Raw genomic sequence first — 1,966 nt, forward strand, 5'->3', positions numbered from 1 at the left:
CAGTGCTTCCCCCCTATCGGTCACTGTGAGCTCGAATCTGTTAGCACCATTGCTTCGAGTGGTCGAAATTCACTTTTGTGAACAATTTGTTTAATCACTTTCTTTGTGTTAAAAATTGTTTAAAAAATTAAATTTAAAGGAATTGTTTGTAAATAGGTATGCAACACATCGTACACTTCGGCATAAGAATTTGCTAATCTAACTACGTAATACTATGACCTGTGCTGTAGCATTTATCTTAAAATAATGGATTAAACAAATTTTCTTCTCGAAATAACGTTTTTGATAAGGTAGTCACACTTGTCAGATTTATTTTTTGTTTCTTTTGAATCGTTACTATAAAAATTATAATTATTAATTACTTTTATTTTCTTGTGGTTTGTAAAGCAACGTTAATTTGATAATCATTGCGTTTTTGGCGTTTATTTTATAAAAAAAAAAATTTCTTTTTTATCGTTAAGTTATTACTCTTCTAAGTTTATACTTCTTTTAAGTTTTGTAGGTTTGCTGTACCTTATGATATGTATTCCATGGTTTTTTTATTTCAGATATCTCATATTTTTTGACGATGGTTACGCCCAATATGTGAACCATAACCAGGTTCGTCTCGTTTTCGAATCATCCAAATTTGTGTGGGAAGACGTGCATATTGACTCGCGACCCTTTATTAAAAAATATCTTGAATCGTACCCTGACAGGCCCATGGTTAAATTGCGAAAGGACCAAACCGTTCGTACAGAATACAGGGGTAATAATAAGAGTATTATTTTTAAACTTTCGTTTACAGTATTAATATTAATAACAGTTTATTTATTAATTTTATATTTTTATCTCTTTTTTTTTAATGTTGTTTAGGCAAATGGTGGCTGACAACGGTTATGAAGATTGACTGTTCATTAGTGCAAATGTTCTTCGATGCTTCTAACAGAGTCGAGTGGATATATAGGGGTTCGACGCGCTTAAACCCCATGTTCAAAGAAGAGCAGGCTGCAAGTAATCGACTGCAGAACAAAGCGCGAATTATGCCGAGGATGCAAAGGGGAACGGTAAAAATCTATTTTTTAAAACCCTTAGGGTATTATTTTCTTTGCGACATCCGTATACCAAATTCTCTGCTCCCATCTTACGTTTGAGTAAAATCGCTGTATTTTTCTTACAAACAGCAGAGAGGGATATGTTCCAATATTGAATTTTAATAGCGATACATATATAAGTTAATCAAAATATTGGAACCGTGAAGCAGACCTGTGGTTTGTTTGTTTTGATTAATTCCTGTACATGGTTACATAATATAATTTTATTTGTTTTTTGTTTAGGATAACTCTGGCGCTTACGTAGAATACACTAGGAATGATGAGCAAAAGGATAAAGAACTTCCGTCGGAAGCTACCGTGGCTCCTGTGAAAGCCGTTGCTCGGAAGAGCACAGCTAAAGCAATGCTCAATGCTGTCACAAAGCCATCGCCTTTCGTTGGCGCCGTGCCCTTCTTACCAGTAGTAAATAAAGAGAAAGAGACTTTGTCGCCTGCTACACCACCAACTAAAGTTGTGGTAAATAACTCTTTAATATACTAGTTCTTCCCCCCTATCAGTCAGTGTGAGCTCCAAACGGTTAGCACCATTGCTTCGAGTGGTCGAAATTCATTTTTGTGAACACAATTTGTTTAATCGCTTTCTTTGTGTTTATTAAGTTGCTTTGATATTCATAGTAGAAAATATTCTAGTCAGTCTTGTAGTGTTCAGTCACTGTTATAAAAATAAAGAAGGCATAGGCACCTTTGGTTGCTAACATCGGCGTCTTGTGGAGCTTTTTTATTTTTCTTTTTTTTAAAGTAATTTGAATTCTTGTTCTTTTTCCTTTTAGTATTTTACCCAGAGGAATATCTACAGCGAATTTCGTGTAAGATATCAACATCTTCCATCCCTGGAACTTTGCGACCGTCCTTCCCAAAGTAAATCAGGTGCTT

The 1,966-nt window shown here is 34.7% G+C and overlaps 1 protein-coding gene across 1 annotated transcript; it reads left to right on the forward strand.

Annotated features, from left to right (window-relative positions):
* Nucleotides 1-502: 502 nt before the first annotated feature.
* LOC108743883 (histone-lysine N-methyltransferase eggless) lies at nt 503-1,899 on the forward strand (the record flags this gene model as incomplete). Its single annotated transcript, XM_018479481.1, has 4 exons — nt 503-748; nt 856-1,046; nt 1,317-1,550; nt 1,864-1,899. Coding segments are annotated over 4 exons (707 nt in total), but the record flags the coding sequence as incomplete, so codon positions are not given.
* Nucleotides 1,900-1,966: the final 67 nt, after the last annotated feature.

This window comes from Agrilus planipennis, unplaced genomic scaffold (assembly GCF_000699045.2).
Source record: "Agrilus planipennis isolate EAB-ADULT unplaced genomic scaffold, Apla_2.0 scaffold2781, whole genome shotgun sequence".
Classification (NCBI taxonomy): Eukaryota; Metazoa; Arthropoda; class Insecta; order Coleoptera; family Buprestidae; genus Agrilus; species Agrilus planipennis.